The 19,442-nt window shown below is 45.4% G+C and overlaps 2 protein-coding genes across 2 annotated transcripts; one reads left to right on the forward strand and one right to left on the reverse strand.

The window, feature by feature from the left end:
- Nucleotides 1-6,129: 6,129 nt before the first annotated feature.
- On the forward strand, nucleotides 6,130-10,287 carry LOC119449659 (putative methyltransferase-like protein 7A). The gene is made up of 2 exons (XM_037712880.2): nucleotides 6,130-7,312; nucleotides 9,253-10,287. The coding sequence occupies exons 1-2, from the start codon at nucleotides 6,770-6,772 to the stop codon at nucleotides 9,487-9,489; spliced, it is 780 nt and encodes a 259-aa protein (XP_037568808.1). The 5' UTR covers nucleotides 6,130-6,769; the 3' UTR covers nucleotides 9,490-10,287.
- A 139-nt stretch (nucleotides 10,288-10,426) lies between these two features.
- LOC119449658 (cotranscriptional regulator FAM172A homolog) lies at nucleotides 10,427-16,366 on the reverse strand. The gene has a single exon (XM_049665354.1). It carries the CDS (start codon nucleotides 16,067-16,069, stop codon nucleotides 15,035-15,037), a length of 1,035 nt encoding a protein of 344 aa, XP_049521311.1. The 5' UTR covers nucleotides 16,070-16,366; the 3' UTR covers nucleotides 10,427-15,034.
- Nucleotides 16,367-19,442: the final 3,076 nt, after the last annotated feature.

The raw sequence follows: 19,442 nt of genomic DNA on the forward strand, positions 1-19,442 counted from the left end.
GTTTCCGTTCGAATGTAACGCATAACAGCACCATTGAAGTCTCGAAGGTGAGTGATCGATGCAAGCGAGAACTGTTATTCTGAATGATTGTGCTGCCGGGGAGTCGTGGCTGTTGCACAGAGGCGCAGTTCCTGAGAGAATTAACGCACGGGTGTTAACAAGTCCTGCTTAACAAGTTCCTAGCTGTCATTCAATATAAACGCCCCCTGTAAATCTGCTAACTTGATTCATGCACTGAAACCTTTTTTTGACAGTCTCACCATGTTTGCAACCCATAAATTTGTGTGCCCCACGTGGTACCACACTATCTTCAACGAACGCAACAGATCTGCACATATCTCTACGTGTTTGTGAGGTATGCCGTTCCTTTTAATTGTTTCATTATGGTCGTTATGATAGTGCACCGGATAACTGAACGCAGCCGTTTATAATATGCAAGCTGCTGAGTTGAGCGGTCATACATTTGGGAACGGTATTACATTTATGTATGAAATATAGGATAAGCGTAACATGTTTTTTCGTCGAAATCAGACTCGAGAATAATTTACAACTATTTTGTTTACACCCCTAGAAAAAAAGCCGAAGAACGCAGCCACATGCCTTTCTCACACTTTTTTAATGTAAATAAATTCTTGGGTCTACGTGGCAAAACCACGATATGATTATGAGGTTTAGTTTTCACCACCTAGGCTTCTTTAACGCGCACTTAAATATAGAAGTAGACAAGTGTTTTTCGATTTCACTCCCGTCGAAATCCGCGACCTGAACTGAACTCGCGAGTTCCATGGAGTTTAGCAGCCCAACGCCGTATCCACTATATAGCCACTAATTAGGCTACCGCGCCCTGCAGCTTTCTTTCTTTCCTTCTTTTTTTTTTTCCTTTTGAAGTATTGACAGGGGAAAAAAATTCACGTACGGCTTATACGGCCAAAGAACATATAGAATGACTAACTAAAACTGTTTTCGGCGCTCGAGGTCCTGCCACAATAAATGACCCGTGCCAATTTCACTCCGCATTATGTTACGCGAGGAAGCCGGAAACTTGAATGGAATGTTGCGCTGCAGTTTACTCTCTTTTTTTTTTTAATCTATAACAATGCTTCCCGTAAATCTGAGTAAAAGGCGCCGGATGGGGCAGATATGCTGTATACTTGTATGAAGTGGCAAGCAGGAAGGTTACATGTGTTTCTCCGTCTGCGTTTCGTAAGACCTACTGATGGAAAACTATATGCGCAACAATACACACGAGAGATACATGCTGCTTGAAGAGCGAGAAAAATATTTGTTCTCCAAAGGGAACCGTACAATAACATCGTAGAATGAAAGCCGATCGACACAGCGGCCACACTGCACGCGCATCACCGAGCGGTATTAAAAAAATGCGACAGTTTCGCCCTAAGGGCGAAGCAATGAATGCGATAGCAACACAGCAATGTCATACGACGTAAGGTGAGCGGCTTTGGTAGCAATATAAATTGTAGTAAACATGAGCTGATTAAGTAAGCAGGTGTGCTGCGGCGTAAGTAGACCGACATGAAGAGAGACTCGATGATCACGAGAAGGCGCGTGTGAAACGGTGGTGTTGATGAGAAGCGCTGCCCGTGGGCAGCGCGTGCGAAGGGACACACCTGTAGCGCTGCACTGCCGATCCGGGCAGCATTACATGTGTAGCGTGCGTTGGAAAATGTGGCCCGACTATTACTAACTGAATGAACAAGCGTGGTGTGAGCGCGCACAAACAAACATGAATAGATCACACTGAAGGACTGCAGACACGACTGTCAAAACGCTGGCAGCAAGCCCATACGCTGCAGCGGGCGAAGGTATACGTGCGGTCTATCGCTTCAACAGAAACTGAGCGGCGAATGCACAGTGCATAAAGGTCAGAGCCGTGTGGAGATAAGAGACGGTGCGGTCGAGCGACGAGCGCGGTTGTTGGCAGAGTAGAAGTGCGCCCCCCCCCCCCTCCCCCCGCTCTCTCCGGCGCTGGCTTCCCGCTTCCTTGCTTGCGCGTGGGAGAGATAAGAGACTGAAGGGGCAGTGGTAAGCCAAGCGCGGTTGTCCACAGCGACAGCACACCGCGGCGGCCGCGGTGTAGCCGACCGCAGCGACCAATAGCAGCCGCGTATTGGAATGTGCTTTATTACGGAATAAAGCACACAGAAGAGAGAGGATCATGGCTTCTGTTGAAACGAGAGCGTTTGAGAGAAAGGTGACTTCGCACTCCGCTTGCGAGCTCCACGCACCGCCTGATACAGCAAAACTTGGCTGAAATGTTCACAGCAGCGTATGCCACCCACGTACTGTTATTTCACGCAGCCAAAGGGGTGGTTCAGGGCCCTTTAAGTTTTACGGAATTTTTAGAGATCGCCTGTGGCAGGTAGCATAGTTCTTATCATTGAGCTGGGTTATTCGATAAGGCGCACATTAGTAGCACGAGAAATCGAAACACACATTCAAGTAAATAACAAAAATTCACTAATTAAGTTGATAGTTAATTACTTTACGACACATTGCAATTTACGAATTGTAGCCGGTGAGCTTGTCAGGCGTATCCACTTGGAATTAATTTCCAGAATGACACCAGTTTGGAGATATGCGCCATCAATCTCGTAGTAAAAATGCACTGTTGTTCCGCTTACTTTTTTTACCAAAATGCTGTTTTATACATTGAAGCATAAAAGTAACTGGAACGCCCATGTATTTCGTCCCACACTTCGGGAAATAATATCTCGAAACTGGTGTCATCCTGCAAATTCATTTCAAGTCTTGCAAACTCACCAGCTACAATTCGTAAATTGGAATATGTGTCGTAAAGTAATTAACTAAGAAGTTCATTAGCCAATTTTTGTTAATTAGTTGAATATGTGTTTCGATTTCTCGTGCTACTAAGGTCCGCGTCTTCGAATAACCCAGCTCAACAATAAGAATTATGCTACCTGCAATTCCGTAAAGTTTAATTTTGATCACCCGGTATATAGGTGTCCTATAGAACGGTAGCCAAGCTGTTCAAAGAACACGATGCGAGATAGAATCTTAAGACCTACGGCGCTCGGTCGTCACACCTCCAACGACCGAACACAGTAAGCTCTATTATTGTATTATGCACCGTCTCGTTTTAATCATCATTTTCGTTCAACAGCTCGGCTAACGTTAGCTGGGACGCAGTATACTGTACCCAGCAAAATTGCCATGAGTGCGTGCGACACTCAAGACTTTCCGTGGACCCTGTGACCTGGTACCGCAGTGTCGCCGTTGGCGGGAAAACGAAGCTGCTGTGTGTGCCCGCGCATGTAGCCTCGTTCGCGCCGATATATGACGCAACATAGAACGAGTGCCTTTCTCGATTTGGCGCACGCAGCGTACGTTAACCTCCTTCGAAATAAGCTAGCTGCAACGGGTCTTTTCGAGAACTTTTCGGCTGGCGTGTACTTCGCAGCTTTCGCTCATCAACTATCGTGCACCTTCGAATTTCGATATGCGGGTATTTGAACCCGCTGAACGGTGTGCGTGTGTGTGGAGGGAGGGAGGTGAGTTTTTAAACAAGTGAGCTGTATCCCGCTACTGTAACTTGGGAATACGCCAAAGGCATGCACTTGCGCATCACAGCCCACATCTTTAACAACTTCATAAAGAAACTCCATTTTACAACTCTGTGCACATGCCGCAGTTCCTGCTTGCAGCTGGTATAGTACAGAGGAAGACAATGAGGAAGATTATTGTTAAGCGTCTTTCGTGTACGACTAACGTGGTGGGACAAAAAAAAGCTCAGTGTATAGTTCATGCCTATATATAGCTAGACTGCCATTCCAGGAATACAAGAAGCGGACACTTTGAAACATAAATTAGCGAGGCAAATTGAAGGTAACTATATACGTACGCATCCCACGTACATTTACACTTTTACTCGCGGCACCCGGACGGTGTTTTTCGAAGTCCCCTTTCCGTATTCGTATAGGCTTTTCCCATATGTAGAAAGTGCCGTACACGTGCCGAAATGATGTGTCCGAAGGTTAAGCGGAGGACCACAAATGGGCGCAGAAACGCGCCATATTCTGTTTCACAAAAGGAAACGTGTCATAGCCTGCTCCAGAGGTCCCTTAACGCGCTTCCTGCGCGGCAACAGGATGCACTGGTGTTTCGAGGCATGACAGCCTACAGTTAAGCCATGCAGTTAAGGTGCTCCGGAGGTTGGCTCCTAACAGGTATGAAGAATGTTACGACAAATATCAGTTTACAGTCTTACAGCGCGTGTCCTGCTTAGCTTAGTACTAAGCTTAGTATTTATATTTGTGCACACTATGACTATAGAGTGACTATGACCAACTTAACCACAAGGACCTTTCCTTGTTATATTTATCCTGTAAGGCAGTTCCGCTTATCCAGAATTGTAACAGACCAGCGCACAACAACACAATGATTTGATTTAGAGAGCGCTTGAGAACCGGGACAAGAGGCGGACTTAGACATCATATACGGCGCGCTCTTGTTCCTAATTGTCTGCATGGCACTAAAATACTCTCAAAACACGTTTGCCAACACGTCACAACAGCACAGCCGTTCAAAAGAGGGACGGTCCGTGAAACAGATGCGGGCGACCCTGTACATTGTGCACTGGTCTGCCACAATGGAATACTAATTCGCGCTAACCCGCACTCTTAGCTGCCTATATACACGAGTTAGTACCGCAAGTAGCCTTAACTGCCAAAGAGAGCCTTCTTCTGCTTCACTTTATGATCTTGCCTTTCATCGCAAGCACGGAGAAGTACATGGGAGTACAGGCGACAAAAAATGTGGCATAAACACGTGTTCTCTATGCCGCCAAGGCATTAAACCTTGGCAGCATGGCGGCACTCGTATAATGTCGTGCTCTGGTGGTTACGAGGTCACGACAGCGCCACTCTCAAAAAGAACATGGGAAAAGGCAGGGAGCGTGACATATCGAAGAAACCAGGCACGCCAGCGCGTTTTCAATCGTCCTGATATATATACATATGCGGTAGTGACACCGCACGTTAGCGCTCGGCCTTAGTGCCACCGAACTGCATGATTCGCCGCATCATTATGCAGCGAATTGAAAGAACGCTGAGGAAATGCTTAAGTTTTAGGGATAAATCTGAGCGTTTGCTAGCAGGTTCAGGCGCATGATAACGAAAAAGTGCTTGCAACATGTCTGTGCTAGGTATGTTTATGCCTCCGAGACAGTATATAGTCTAAAAATGGCTACTCTCGAATAAGAACACTCGCTTTTCAAATGCGTAACCATTTCTATGCTGACAGAAGGAGGAAACCCGTCCGTCCGCTATACATATATAAAACAAAATAAATTCGAAAGGAAACACGATGGTGGCGATTTTTGAATCTACGACCCCGCGCTCAGGAGCCGAATCTCTCACCCACTTGGCTAAACATTCACGCTTGTAGAAGGTGAACCATTTGAATGTGTCGTACTGGCGGTACAAAGTGAATGTCAAAGGGGAACAGTTTCTATGAAGGCTTTGTTGAAAGATTTGGTGATGGTGTAATAAAAGCCATCTCTAAGACCACATATAGAGTCGACTTATAGTAAGCATCAGGAAAATTCCGGTTCTGCCAAAATTTAATGCCGATAAGGTTGATATAAGGACCGATAATAGTTGGTAAAGTTCGGATCATGTCCGATAAGATCGATAATGACAGATAAGGGTTGGTAATTAAAATCGAATAGATTGCGATAAGGTTGATAACGACCGATGACAGTTGATAAGTGTTTATACTGGTCGGATAAAATTTGATAAGATTGATAATGACACCGGTCTGCGTGGAGATGAGCAAGCGGAACGAGCATACTTAGACAACTGGAGTTTCTGCGTGATTTCTGTGCATGTTAATCGCCGTATGTGCCCATATTTCGTGCTCCGATGCTTATAAGAACGTTAGAAAAAGAAGGAAAAAAAGGGCAAGGAAAACTTTAGGCGCAGGCCATACGACACGTGGTTAAACTTATCCAACTGCACACTTCCCGCACTCTTCTCCGCACATCGTGTGCAATCAAGATTCAAGACCTTCCGGGAACTGTGATTGGCGGGACCACCACTGGACTCGAAAGTAAATAAGCTCGCAGCTAGAGGGGCGTTTGGTCTGCTCGCTGGCAAAAACGTACGCACGTGGCCGAGCAAGCGAGTGCGCGCTAAACGGCTATAAACGCGCCAAGTTTTGCATATGTAGGCCTTTCTTTTTTGATTCCTCACCCGTTATACGCAGACTCGAGAGCGCTGTGTGCCCGCTATAGCCTTTCAGGTCACATTCCTCTTCGCGGCGCTGTGTGGCGTGCGTGGACGCGCCACAGTCGGCCGGAGGAACCCCAATTCTTCGGCTCCAGAGCGTCTCGTGCGGCCCGCCGCTATTTTTTTAACGTTTCTTCTTCTTCTTCTTTTTTTTTTTTTTTTTTTTCATTCTCCTGGGGGCAAGAGAAGCAGCAAACCGGTTCCAGCGGTGTGCCCCTCCAACCGAAACCTGGGACCAGCGCTAGCGCGTACGCCGAAAGAAGAGCGTCTACCGAAGCGAGCAGCGGCCACGGGAAGGAGGTGACAGCTAGCAGCGGCAAAGGGTCCGGCCGCAGCAGCAGAAGACGGCACGTCGGTCGCAGCCATCCGAAAGCGGTTGTTTGCGCTGCCACTTACATTTCTTCGCTGTTTTTCCTCGCTTTTGTTCGCCTTGAAGAAAAGTCTGGCGCGCGCGTCGTATAAGTTTATGTAAGGGGACCTTTCCCGTCCCGTCCTTGAAGACCATGTCCCCTCACGTGCATAGCAGGAGTCGCGAGAACTTCGCGCTGTACCTGTTTGCCGGCGTTCCGCTCACGCTGTTCGTGATGTGCCTGTTACTGCGCCGTCAGCGCAAGGAGGCCCAGCGGCGCTTCTTCGCCTGGATCTACGCGAAGTACTACGCCGATCACAACGCGGCCATCCTGGCGCCTTTCAAGCGAGAACTGTTCGCCGACATGGCACAGATCGTGTCCGAGGACCCGACCCTGCGGGCGCGCGGCGCCATCCGCATCGTGGAGATCGGCGTCGGCACGGGAACCAACTTGGCCTACTATCCGCAGGGCAGCAGGGTGATCTCGGTGGAACCCAATCGGTATTTCGAGAACATCTTCAGAGAGAACCGCTGTGCGTTTCCCAACGTGGAGATTGAGCGGTTCGTGCTGGGTTGCGCCGAGGACATGTCTTCGATAGCGTCCGACAGCGTGGATTGCGTCGTGTCGACGCTGGTGCTTTGCTCCGTCGAAGACATGGCATCGGTGATACGCGAGGTCAAGAGGATTCTTGTCAGGGTACGTACCGCGCGCGAGCATGTTAAAAAAAAAAAATGTTTGCGTGTTAAAATGGTATGGACTAGCTTCAAGCGCTGTCGATTCTCGTTAGTAGTTCTTCTTTCGTTGATTTTCGACAGACGAATGACGTCAGGCCTCAAACTTTTTGACAGGGTAATTGTGATATGCCTTCTTTTGAAGTAAATGTTATATCCCCTACAGATCGGATTGAAATGACGGAACAATGGACCAATATTTGATCTAGCAGCAGTAGCGCACCCAGGATCTCTGCCAGGGGGGGTTGACAGTTTGGCAATACCATCTAAACAGCACTAATTTCAATTTCTTCACGGAAAATTGGCAAAAAAATGCGCTTTTTGCGAGTGTGCAGACGATTGCGCGTCTACATCTTAGTTGCAGTACTCAAATGCGCAAGGAAAGAAAATGGGTTAAACAAAAGGGGGGGGGGGGGGGGGGGGTTACAACCCCCGAAACCCCCCCGTCGGTGCGCCACTGTCTAGCAGTGTCTGTGTTTCATGCACGTGTACCAGTGTTCCCGGGGAATAAAAAATAACAAAAATGGACAAAAAAAAAAAAAGGGGGGGGGGGGTGATAGTAAAAGAGCCGAAACGTAGTGTTTTAAGGAAACATACCTGTAGCGGTGTCGCTGGGTGCTACGTACCATTACGGCAGAATATAGGCAAACGGGAACAAAAGAAGTAGAATTCTGCTTGCGCTTAATTACTTGAAATTCGATTGAAATGTGCGATCGTGGCCTAAGAGGGCGCTAAATGCGCTCTTACCCGAAAATTAACTGTCGTGAAATAAGCACCTGTATCACACACACACGTGGAAAGGAAAGTCCTATTATAGTTTGCTTTTTACTCAGGCATGATAATACAGTCTTCATGCACCTTGTGCTGCGGCAACGATGAGTTGGTCAATGCCGACGTAACTGTGATAGCGAAATTCGTGGTGATAGCGTTATTTTTCTTCTTTAGTTCCGCAGCGACGTCCTAATTGACCTGTCCTCTCATGGCGTGAATTAATCGCGAGCATTTGAAAACTCGAATGGCAAATTTGTAATTTTAGAACGAGCTCTAGTCCCTCATCTGTGTGTTATTTACGCCAATCCTTCGTTCGCCCAGTGACGTCGAACAAAGCGTGCAAGCTCGGCACATCGCGCTTTGTTTCTGCCAAGAACGTAAATATTGAAAGTATATATAAGTGTAGTTTTAGTTAATTATTCAGAAATACCTCACATGCATCCAGAGAGGGAAGGCTACGTTCACACTTGGTCTACGGAATAAAGTGTTACATGATTTGACGCAAGGGAATGACTTTTCTAAAGAAAAGAATAATAAAAGCGCACTCTTCTCGTTACGTCCTCGTCATGTGGCAGTTAATTTCTTCAGGCTAGCGTACGTACGCCCTATCCGTGAACTCGTGAGACTGCCATCCTTGTCCACCAATATATCTTTAGTATTTCAGTAAACAATCAGACCCGCACCGGGAGCTGCTTAGTGGCTATCGTTGCGCTGCTAGCACGAGGTTGCGGGATCAATACCGGCCGCGGCGGCCGCATTTCGATGGGAGCGAAATGCAAAAAGGCCCGTGTACTGCGCACTGGGTGCACGTTAAAGAACCCCAGGTGGTCGAAATTCGTCCAGAGTCCCCCACTACGACGTGCCTCATAATCAGATCGTGGTTTTGGCACATAAAAACCCACAATCTAATTTTATTTTATCGCTGTGCTGCTGAGTTAGAGAGGGCAGGATCAAATCCCAGCCGCGGCGGCCGCATTTCGATGGGGGGCTGAAATGCAAAAGCGCTCGTGTGCTTGGGTTTTTTATGCTCTCTCAGCAGCACAATGTCATTGCAGGGCCAAGCCACTAAAAACCTATAAGCAGTGCAAAAGGAAATGAGTGATGAGTTGGTTTTCCATTTGTTCCCTGGTGCAGGGTGGCAGCTTCTACTATGTGGAGCACATAGGCTACAAAGAAGGCAGTTGGGCACGCCGCCTGCAGCAGCTTGCACAACCACTATGGTCGCTGGTCAGTGACGGCTGCCAGCTGACACGCGATGTGCCACAGTACGTCGAGTTTCTTGGCTTCCGGGAGATGTACGAGAAGATCCACTATCCACAAGAGATGCCCTTCCTGGTGCGGCCTACACTCGTTGGCAAGGCTGTCAAGTAGATGGCATCTCGAACTACGTACAGCACTAGCTCGGGAGCAGCCATGCATCTGCCACGTCAGGACACAGGGATCTCTTTTACAGCATGTTGCCCCAGCTGGCAACAAGGCAGTGTTGAATTCTACTGTTGTTGTATGCATCACTGAACAGTGGCTGACAATTTGCGTGTGCGGTGTGATTTCTTTTTCTATAAATTCAGTGAAATACGAGATTGCACTTTGTTGACAAGACTGCTTCACTGAAGAAATAGCTGATGATTGGTTACAGTGGTGCAGTGAAGTGGGTGTGCATACCAAGCTTACGCCCAAAATGGCTGTTTTCCTTTCCTGTTGCCTTCCCTACCAAAACAGGAACACACCACAAAAAGAAAGTTCTGGATACACTACTGAGTGGTGCTCTACTCTTCACTGCTTGAATGAAATGTGCATGTCCTGGAAGGTCGGCTAAGCTCAAACTCTGACAGTACGATCTGCTTCAAGTCACTGGGTTTTTGACAGTATGTGAAGCTGGTAAAGGACCAGCAGGCAGGTCAAGTGGTTACTAGTGTACTAGTGTAAACCGTACAGTGTAGCTGAACAGGTTGCATGTGAAAAAGTGAACTCCACTTCCCACGTTACTGCAGGAGTGAATGTACACTGCAGCAGTTCATTCAACTGTGGTTGCTGCCTCAGCACTAAGTTATAGAAACTGAGAGACTCTCACTAAGGACTCTTGGCAAAGACCACATCATATTCAGTTTAGGCACAATTTACAGTGGTGTCGCTTGTTTGTAGAAACATATTAGTTAGAGTTTAGTAGGTGAAAATATAATACGGTAGATGGAATGCAAAATGGCATTCATTCTTTTGTAAGAATGAGTGGAAAGCATTTGGAATACATGAAGTGGGTGATGAAGTAGTTTGTCTATGTCTATATGCACAAACAAGTGTAGGTCATGACTAACAAGGACAATGTCATTTTATTAAATATAGTTCTTATTTATGTAAAACGGTGTTTCATAATATATAAATGTTTTTGTCATTTTGTGCTGTTTATCTACTTCTAATTTTATGGTTACAATTAGTACAAAGAACAGAGGTGCGCCAAGGCAGTTGCTCAGTGTGGTTTCTTTCTGCAGGGGGCACTTCAGAAATTGAGAAAAAGACCGTGCAGCAGATAACTTAAACAGCAAAAGAATAGACTAATTTGGAAATGCATTGATTGCTAGCTAACTGCATTTGTAAACCATGCGTTCGAAAACCAAGCTGGCCTTGGAGCATACGCTGTCAATATCAATTTGGAGGTTCAATTTATTGTAAGTGCCACGAAATATAATCCTACAAGTATGAAGTGGTATTGAACTGGGTTTAAAAGTGTTCTTAAAAAAAAAAGTGCTGTTATTTGTATTGAAATGTTTAGAAGAACCTGATAAATGACAACAGCTGCAGTGAAAGAAATGACCAGTTGTAACAAATACATGTTTACTTTCCCAAAGCAAGTAAACTTCAAAAGAGTGTTTGGGACTTGGATGGCCTTGCAAGCCCATCAGAAAAAAATAGTGGGCTTTGTGTACAACACGCACAGTACATAATAAAATGTTCCTATATTTTTCAATAGTAATAAACTTGTGCTTCAAATTTGTTACAAAGGAGCACTGTAATACAACAAACAAATGTTGCAATAAACTGCAATAAAAAGACTCTTCTTAATAACACAAGTATGAGTCATTCATGACAACCAAGCGTTCTTGCCTGCTAAGGAAAAAGATTCACGTTCAAAGGAAGTGCTGCTTGAAATCTAACCAGGACATACACCAATAATAGCAGTGAAAATGCAATTGAATGTCAAGATTTCAGCAATTCATAATTCAGATTTGAGCTACTTTGCATTATAATATCTTCCATAATAGCAATGTAGCAGTAAAAGGTGTTGAACATTACATCCAGGTTGTCAGCTCCTGCACAACACACGGTGTGACCAGAGTTATAAACCACAGCTTTACAAACTAAGTACACTACAAGTATGATGTCAAAGCAAGGACATGGAATGTGATCATTACAAAATACAAGTGTTAACACAATTAACCCTTACCTGTGGATTAACGAACAAAAAGTGAAATAAAACACAGGATAGCAAAATGCAACACCACAGACTGACCGCAATGTTAAGTGCTCGGTCTGCACTCTGAACATAACATAAAAAGTGAGCAGGTTCCTTAAATGTGAGCATACATCTTGCTTTTTGTAACTTTTAGCTATTTTTGTCCTTTGGTGGTTCATTTAACACACATAAAAGATAATGTTAGACTTGCAAAATCAATTACTTCATCTTTAATGAGAATCTGGCAACTGGAGCTTGGCCCTCTCCTCTTCATTTATATTTTTTTGTTCACAAGGCGTCTAGAAGCTACTAATATCTTCATTGCCTAAGGCTACCAGGACAATCCTGAGGAAAAGAACATGCTGGCTATGATGGAACAAACGTGATCATCGTAAATTTCAGTCAGTGCCACAGTGGCATTTTTGAAACTTGGCCATGACAGACACCTTGAACTGACCAATTAGGTGCCCCCTTTAGTTAATTTCTATTTGGAGAAAAAATGTACGCATATATCCAGGTTTATGTTGATTTCATAACTAAAACCATTCTAAAGCTTCAATTGACAAGGATTACGTTCATGGTGTTCCATATGTGCCTCCCAGCATAGAACCAATGAGAAAGGTGACCTTCCATGCTGGACACAAAAGCTCCAAATTAGGGTTTGTTATAAACAAGTAAATTCATAGGTATGGTTCAGCATATACCTTCTTGTTTTCCTTACCTGAGGCAATATGGAGAGTGCGGTGTCACAAAATATGTACCACCAGATATACATATCCCTCTTTTGTGAGCAAGATAGTGTGGTCGTGCAACTTCCCTAAGATTCTCTCGAGGATACCTTAACATACATAAATTACAGTCTAAGAAATGCTGTGTTAAGGACCACTTGGGTCTCCTAAAGTTGCGTCTTAAATGCAATTGAAAAACCACCATACAAATAAGAACACTAGCTTGGGAACTCTGCTTTTTTAGCTTAACGCCACATTACGTCGTGAAATCTCTGCCTATCATATATGCCAAGTTTGGATTTAAGACAACCCGCCGTGGTTGCTCAGTGGCTATGGTGTTGGGCTGCTGAGTACCAGGTTGCGGGATCGAATCCCGGCCATGGCGGCCGCATTTCGATGGGGGCGAAATGCGAAAACACCCGTGTACTTAGATTTAGGTGCACGTTAAAGAACTCCAGGGGGTCCAAATTTCCGGAGTCCCCCACTACGGCGTGCCTCATAATCAGATCGTATCGTGGTTTTGGCATGTAAAACCCCATAATTTAAAAAAAGATTTGAGACAAGATAAGCACTCTCTGCAATATATTGTCGCTAGTTATAACTGCCATAAAAATTGAAGTATAGCCTGCCATATTTTTCTGAGGCAAGCAGAGGAGGCTAGTTGTGTACAGAGTGAAATCTCGTAAAACAATGCTCTTATTTTCCCGAGTGCAACTGGGAACAAGCACAACAAAAAGTGGGTAGATGCAACATGTAATGCAGGCCACTGTATTCCTAACTTAGACATCTGCAGTGAAAGATATTGTGCAGACTAAAAAAGCTTAAAGTAATGAGGTTGATCTCAACACTAATGCTAGGTAAGGTTTGACAAATGTTCACACTAATGCTGTAATTTCACAAGATTTTCCTTGTTTCCTTTCATTGACAAACATCACAAATGACTCTAAAATGCTAAAGTTCAGCACGCATACAAATTCGACTATCACAAAATAAATTTTTGGTCATGTGCTGTGCACAAGGTCCAGCCTTGTGCACTTGGTCTTGTGTTCATCCCGTTTATACAAGATTGCGAGCACAACAGATGACCTTACAGGCGAGATGGCAAAATAGGTGTACTTAGAGCTTACTCTTGTTGGGTGTTTAAACATATAAGTACAAGACAGCATGTCGCACTTAAAGAGATGCTATAGGCAAACAATCCCTCTAGACCTCTCTCAGCTATTGTTCCATATGAAAAGTGTCTGACAGTTCATTCTTCTGGTTGTTTTTGAAGGGCTACTTGATATCTGAAGTGAGCGCTCAGATTACCTATATGCTAATCTGCCAGACAAAAACATAACACTCTACGCATGAGCACGACAGAACTTTGGTGGTGGAGCTGGCAGAAGTGATGCGTCACACATCAGCACTTTTTTCATGCATAAGTGATGGGGCAAGAGAGAGCCATTCATCGCAGAGCGAGATGATGCATATTGACCTGTGGAAAATGTGGACTTGCTTTTGAATCTGCCAACGGAATACAAGCTCACAGTTGAGAAAGAAGAAACATCAACCAGCAGAATTTATGTTTCGTGTTCTTCGGGAGTTCTTCTTGCAAGACATTTTCCTTTGGATATTAAGAGGGCATCACCAGTTGGAGAGGAAAACAACTCAAGGGAGAGCCAACTCGGTGAAGAACTGCTCCGTGAACTGTGTAATGCCAACAAGGTCAATCAAGGCATGCATGTCACTGAGCTGGTCTTGAAAAGTGGTGAAAAATTACCTCTCATATTTTATGTGATTGGCCTTTCATTCTTGCGTCATGTTATGCAGGTTCCTTGCTGTGTAAATGATAAACTTTGTATGTAGGGTATTTTATAGTAAAATTATATTAAACTGGTTTGATTTATTGATTGCCTTCTGGTGTCCCTTTGAATGCAACATAATGTTTCATGATAAAGAGCAACCCTGGAAGCATAGTAGTTGCAAAGAGCCGTACCAAAATATGGTATCAGCATTTGCTGTTCAAAATGCATAGCATTGAAGTGAGCAAATGGGATCATTTTCGTGAAGGAACTGAGAACTGGGCAGAGAACATATAAGATGGACAAATATGGCAATTCTTTAAACACACCAGGAATAAGGGGCTGTTTGTCACCATAGGTGCAGCCAAGATTTGATGTAAAATCTAGCCAGGTGCAATAATGTAATGCCTGATGTAGGTGTGTCTACATTCTTCCACTGTACTATAAACGAAAGCACATATCTTCTGATTGCTACAGTGTGTAACTAATATTCATGCTGTAAAGGTCCACTGAACTACATTAACAGTGATTTCGAAGACACAGTGCAAGTCATTTCAGGAGTTACACACAAAGTCCACTGAGTTTCTTTCTTCTCTTTAGGTTATTGTCTCCTGCACTGTTCCTTTACAAGAATACACATTGAGCAAAAGACATAAGGGCCACAGCACCTTGAGCCTTCAACATATACACGTCGCTATACAACCTCTCAAATATGCAGCAAATCGAGGCACTTGATTAATGTACACGAGTGCTGCCGATCAACAAGAAAGCCAAGGCTACCATCGGTGCTCCTGCATAAAGCTTTGCGTTCTAAACAATGCTCGCAGTTTTGTGTGTCTACAGTACTCAGTGGGTTACACACTCATACTGTCAACATACTGGCAAGCAGTAAAGTAATTTCTACAGCACACTTCTGCAAAAGAAACGGCGGCTGCGCTGCCTAGTCACGTGGAAAACTACAAATCGTTATGCTCTCCGTTCCCGGCCAACTTCTTGTGGTATGCCGTCTCCAGAAACTCGAAGACGGACGCGAAGCTGGACCACGACGTCATCTCGTGGGTCACGGTGCCGGCAGACACGCGCTTGACATCGACGGTGCCATCATGTCGCTCCCTGAGAGGCCGATCGAGGGGTTCCGGGCTCGAAACCCAATTCCGCCCAAACTGGTGGAAAAACTGCGCAACGCGCGGGTGGGATTTCTGACGTGCGAAGCTGTGGACGGAGTCCGTAAAGGCGACAGCGAAGACGCGATCGGAGAACGAAGCGAAGAACTCCGTTGCCACATTAACAGCAACGACGCCTCCGTAGCTGTGCGCTACGACGGCGACATGACGCGCCGGTGCTCTCTTCTCGACGATATACTCCCAGACGTGCCGCCCATGTTTCTCGGCAGTTTCACACTCCCGCACGGGGACCCGCACGCCGTTGATTATGCGGTGAGTATCGTTTGTGTTGAGCACAATCACGGCGTAGCCAAGCCCTTGCGCTCTCCTAATGTAAGGAAGCTGCGTGCCTTTCTTGAGCGAGTCATTGATTATGAGCCGCCGTGACCACTGACCAGCGCGCACGACGCCGCTGCCGTGTATTAGGATCAATAGGCGGTCCTTATTGGTGAACGCATCTTCCGACACGAAGATGAACGAACTCGGCTCATCTTTCTGGACGTTGACGGGCACGGTGACTCGCATCAGGTGTGTCTCTAGCTCCAGGAGCTGGTAAACGTGTTCGGTGATAACGTCACCCAGAGCTTCGTAGCGCCGCTGGTTGTAGCTAAGGTCGTCGGGGCGCACCTGAAACAAGTAGGGCTCTCCGGTCTTCAGGTGCCTCAACTGGCCGAAATCATTGAAGAAGTATCCGAAGTCGGCGATCGTCGATGGAAACGGAGAGAAGTCGTCGTCTTCAACGTCTGTCGCTTGACGGACAAGCGATCGTTTTCGCGGGAATCCGTCATTTGCCGAGTCCGCCGCACCATGTTTTTGGGTAGACATCATTGAAACACCTTAAACCGCGTCGAGGAAACGTGATTTGGATGACAGGTACCCCCAGCTTCGGTACGCTAACTTCCGTTATCGAGACCACTTATGTTACAATGAACTTATGTTGCGCGCAAATTGTTTACGCCAAGACACTCCGACGGATTGGCTTGAATCGTCTCTGCTGGACTTGGAGTAAAGTTAAATCGTGGATTGTGCTAGTGTCGCTCGCAATCGCGTTGTTGCGCACGAAATCAGCACGGCAGAGCATCGAAACAGAAACCTATCTTGCGAAACTTCGCAGGTCTGGAGTAACACAACATATATGCAGCAATTAAAACATGAAGAGAAGTTAACTGAAACACAACTGGTTACATTCAACGTGGAATAACTGAGCAAGCCGAATATTCTGCTGCTATCATTGCTTGAAAACGTGCCTATTACAAGTCATCAACAAACGCAGTCCCCCCCCCCCCCCCCCCCCCTTTTTTTTTTTTTTCTTTAATTTTTCAGGGTAGTTTTTAGTAGGAACGTACGTGTAATGGTGGTTTCTTCCGTTTAACGGTTGCGCTAGGGATTAAGTATCAGGTGGAAGAAGATCCCCCGAACCTTATTTAATTCATAGTTTTATACGCTTTGTTTAGCAAGAATGACTGCGCAATAAAGATATTCGCTGCCAACATGTGAATAAAATAAGTAATTGCGATGGAATGCAATGTGGTGAAGTTTAGGAAATACTGATAGGCGAACGATATCCGCACCTTTCACGGCGCGACTGCACGGAGTTCTCCGCTGGCATCGAGGCGCTCTATAGAGTTCTGTGCGCTGCAGCTTTCCTCGGATGTATTTTATTGCGTGGACAGGAAAGCAATAAGATTTGCCATCAGTGAAGATCGAAATATTGGGTAAATGAATGCCCCTTATTCCCTTGGGTACATGAGTGCCCCTTTTCAGAAAAGGCTGTTTTATGCATTGAAGCACAAAAGTATAACTGGGACACCAATACATTTCGTCGGACATTTCGAAAATTAATATCTCGAAACTGGCTCAGTCCAGAGAATTCGTTCCGAGTGGATACGCCTTGCGAACTCACCAGATATAATTCGCAGATTGAAATATGTGCCGTAACGTAATTAATATTAAAACGTTTATTAGCACAATTATGTTAATTAATTATTTATTGATATATTGAGTTCTCGTAGATCTAACGACCGCCTCATCGAGTAATTGAGCTCAAGGGTTAGAATTGTGCTATCTGCCAGAGGTAATTTTTTTAAATTTCGGACCTTCACACACACACACACAAAAAAAAAAAAAAAAACTCGGTTTATTTCATCGCACCACAAAAATGAAAAGAATAATGAGTATACAAACGGTACAACCATCGCTCACAAGTTACTATCGGTGAAAGATTTCTTTTTTCTGACAAATATACAGATAGGCAACTGACGTAGTTATGACTTCTGTTGTTAATCTCCATGGCTTCGACGATTTCCCTATAGTCAGCTGATCAGCGTTCTTGACAAGCGATTGTGTCGGAACAAAGGCTTGCATCTGCTGCGCGCGCAATGTGCAGCAAGATGACCAGTCATGACACGTTTCAAGCGTTATTCTGGTGTTTTCACGCGGCGTATTACAAGTACGAAGTGAAGATGAAAAGGACAAAGCGGAGTTTGCGCTCGTACAAGTAGACAAAGTAGTCAAATAAATGTATAGCACTTTCAAATCGAACAGGAGGATCGACGAGGTTATATCAGCCTATAGTAAAAACACTTCGTCCATTGGACATCCGCATCATGCCCTAATGTCCATGTGCCATTTCGGAGACAAAGAGGACACCCGCCGGACGTCCAGTTTCGTATATCCTACAGCTACCGCGAATGTCCCGAGGATATCGCACATCGGCCTGTTTTGTATATCCTACCATGCATATCCCAAGGATACTCCACATGGACTTTTTTTTTTTTACGTACACTTAATATTTGTCCTCCGATTGAGGCTTTGGCTTTAAGTTTCCTCGTAAAAGAATTGTTTTCTCGCGTGTTAGAATTACAATCCAAAGCTATCATGTCTGCAGCTCGTGTGTACGTCGAAGTTTACGAGGTTTCTAACGCAATTTACTTTGAAAATTTCAGTTAGTTCAATAACTCACTTACGCTTGGTGGAGGGCCTAGAAGAATGAGGAGTATGCTGCACTTCCGCACATGTTCGTGCGCGTGTGCACGCAATGTATCTGCTCTTGATGCGTGGGCGCTAAGCGCCCGCTGCATCACACAGCGTGTGCTGTGACCGTAAAGGATATTATGGCAAACACTACGCCAAAGGCCCGGGCATATGTTCGTAATATGTACGCAGCATGTCCCCATGGTGTCCCTCGCGGACATGCAAGGGATGTCCGCAGGACACGGAAAGTGCGGGCAAACGGTCCTGTGAGCGACTTCCGCTGGACGCATTCGACACATCTCTAGAATATCCACGTCCTGGCGCTGGATGCAGGATATCCATAGGACGTCATTGTTGTCAATGGGCGGTTACTGATGATATGCATTTATTGCGTTCCCTCGAACACGAAAAGACAGCAGAAGACTTAGACAAGATGTCGGCCAGCAGCGAGCAAAACCAGTGGAATGTCAAAATAGTTTTTAAGAAATGTGCCGCTTCTCTTATCGATTCTACTTTTTCGGTCTTTGAGGAATGCAAGAAAAAAAAAAGAGGTAATGGGATTGGGTAGGGACAACACAAAAACTGGGATACAGCGCCTTGCCGAAGATGTGAAGGCCGCGGGGTAGTCGGGGATTTGTATAGGAAAGGTACTCTCCTGGCACTTGAGACTCGGAATAATGCGACGCCATCTTAAACGCCGACCTTTCGCGATGCATCCATTTCTATGAGGCGCGCAGCTTTCTTTCTGTGTGACTCAATCTTTGAGAATTCTTTTTTCTTTTTTACTTTTTGGCAGTTTGGTGCGTAAAACAATACCTGTTTTCTCATATAGCAAGAGGTCCGTACTCTTTCTGTGCCTGAAAAGGCAACAGTCGCCTGTTCCGCAGAGGCCGATCATCGCGTAGCTATCCCGAACAAACCACGTGGCGCCACCACCATGTGTGAGAGCTGCGGATTGCGACTTAAGTCGGAATCAAGCGTCATTCAAGTACATTAGACGGCCTGCGAACCAATTGGTCGCAAGCCGTCTAATGTACTTGAATGACGCGTGAAATTCGGAAAGGGCGCGCGAAGTCTTGAAGATGCCTTTCTGGTGTGTGAAGCTAACAGCGAAAAAGATGAAGAAAAAGAAGGTACTCATTGAGGAAAAATGCACGTCACTATCATGAAGAACAGTAGGAAGGTTGAAAAAGGAAGGGATGATACCGACGAGTGAGGCGAGCGAGCA

Source organism: Dermacentor silvarum, chromosome 4, assembly GCF_013339745.2.
Source record: "Dermacentor silvarum isolate Dsil-2018 chromosome 4, BIME_Dsil_1.4, whole genome shotgun sequence".
Taxonomy (NCBI): domain Eukaryota; kingdom Metazoa; phylum Arthropoda; class Arachnida; order Ixodida; family Ixodidae; genus Dermacentor; species Dermacentor silvarum.

Excerpts from the sequence above, each read along its gene's own strand:
- LOC119449659 (XM_037712880.2), top strand. The coding sequence starts at position 6,770 with ATGTCCCCTCACGTGCATAGCAGGAGTCGCGAGAACTTCGCGCTGTAC. Across the intron at positions 7,313-9,252 it reads TCAAGAGGATTCTTGTCAGG|GGTGGCAGCTTCTACTATGT; the intron begins GTACGTACCGCG and ends TCCCTGGTGCAG.
- LOC119449658 (XM_049665354.1), bottom strand. The coding sequence starts at position 16,069 with ATGATGTCTACCCAAAAACATGGTGCGGCGGACTCGGCAAATGACGGA.